Source organism: Sinohyriopsis cumingii, chromosome 16 (assembly GCF_028554795.1).
Source record: "Sinohyriopsis cumingii isolate HCF-2022 chromosome 16, ASM2855479v2, whole genome shotgun sequence".
In the NCBI taxonomy this organism is placed as follows: Eukaryota; Metazoa; Mollusca; class Bivalvia; order Unionida; family Unionidae; genus Sinohyriopsis; species Sinohyriopsis cumingii.
The window spans coordinates 58,453,053-58,454,899 of record NC_142976.1 but is presented as its reverse complement, the minus strand read 5'-3'; the positions used below and the strand labels follow the sequence as shown (position 1 = coordinate 58,454,899).

General features: G+C 40.1%; 1 protein-coding gene across 1 annotated transcript; it reads left to right on the top strand.

Moving 5' to 3' along the window:
- Positions 1–1,128: 1,128 nt before the first annotated feature.
- Positions 1,129–1,602, top strand: LOC149780493 (ribonuclease H1-like). Its single transcript, XM_089936212.1, has one exon. The coding sequence runs from the start codon at positions 1,129–1,131 to the stop codon at positions 1,600–1,602; it is 474 nt and encodes a 157-aa protein (XP_089792338.1).
- The last annotated feature ends 245 nt before the right edge of the window (positions 1,603–1,847 follow it).

Here is a 1,847-nt window from a genome sequence, read left to right as displayed (position 1 = left end):
CAACTTAAAGCAGTCTTCCTTGACCTTGAAAAAGCGTTTGATCTTGTCTGGACGAAAGGATTGACTGCAAAACTCAGCCACTTTGGAATTACTGCACGTATGTTTAACTGGATCGAAAACTTCCTAACAGGTCGCAGAATAATCACTAGAGTAGGAAACACCACCTCAAAAGAATACCCCTTTGAATACGATACCGCACAAGGGTGTGTACTCAGTCTTAGGCCATTCAACATCATGACTAACGACCTTGACCTCAACCTAGCGACAAAACGGGTTAACATTTCCCATTTTGCTGACAACAGCGGCATGTGGAGGGCAGGAAACCCTGCTAGCAATCAAGTAGTCAAAGAAATCCAGAAAAACCTAGATAACATAAGGATAAATGGCGTTTTAACATCACACATTAAAAAACGGTAGCAATAATCTTCTCCCCATTACGCAATAATCAGATAATTTACCCCAGCTTCTATATTCAAAACCAGTTAATCAAATATGATTAGGTAGTAACATTCCTAGGTATGTTATTCGATAATCATCTAACTTGGAAACACCAGATTGAACAACTAATTCAAAATTGCAATTAATAATTTAATCTCTTAAGAAATCTTAAAGGGACCACCTGGGGATCCAATCAAGAAACATTATTAACCATCTATAGATCACTTATAAGGTCAAAGCTAGATTACGGATTCCAAGTTTATAACTCAGCGAAACAAACATTACTGAACAAACTGGATACCATCCAAAGGAAAGCATTATCTGTTTGCACTGGCACTCTACCATTGACATCATTGGACGAACTTCAAGTCCTCACCGGTGAACTGCCATTCAAAATAAGAAGACATTTGATACTCAGATCGATTTACAAATCACCCCGACTCGCATACTACAAAAGTAACCATTGGCAAATGCAACAAATCGTTTAGCCGCAAACTAGTTCCTAACCCTCCAGGTGGCAAACAAATCCTAGAACTGAGGGCAAAGCTGCCAACCCTTGCTCTACAAGAAGAATACACTAACTCCCCTGACCCCGCCCCTTGGACAAACCCTATCCCTAGGATCAACACTAGAGTCACCAATTATGGAAACAAATTGAAACAAGAATCTAAACTCAAAACCATCGTAACAATGGAAATACAAGACACCTACTCTGGTTTCGTAAAAGTTTTCACTGACGGATCCAAAACAACTGTACCCGCCAGAACAGCAGCTGCAGTGGTTATTCCCCAATTCAACATACAAATGGGATCCAGATTACCAGACCACTGCTCAACTTTCACCACAGAGATCTGGGCAATAATAGAATCATTAAAATGGATTAAAGACCAAAAACTTCCGAAAGCAGTTGTCATCAGCGACTCACTTAGTGCAATAGAATCCATTAACTCTCACAGCACCAAATCAAGAGAACTATTCTTGGTTAGATCTTTCTATTTGCTTAAGGAATTATCAACAGCAGATCAGATAGTTGAATTCATGTGGATACCCTCGCATATAGGAATCACTGGTAATGAGCTAGCCGACAAGGGGAATCCTAACCTTGCCCCACTCAGCATAACAGAAGCCCAACGCATAACAAGAAACGATATTAACAAGAAATGACAGGAACACTGGAACTCCACTGCCAAAGGCAGCATACTCTACTCCATTATAAAAGAAACCAATAGGTCCATCAAACCATCCAAAGTGAACAGCCTGGACCAAACATTTATCAACCGCATCGTAACCGGAAGAAAAAAAAATTAGCAGGAAGTTTTGGCAAACATCTACGACCCAAGCCTGCAAATATCAATTGATATCACTGCAAAACCATTAAAGACCTGCCACATATATTCAGTAGCTGCTCA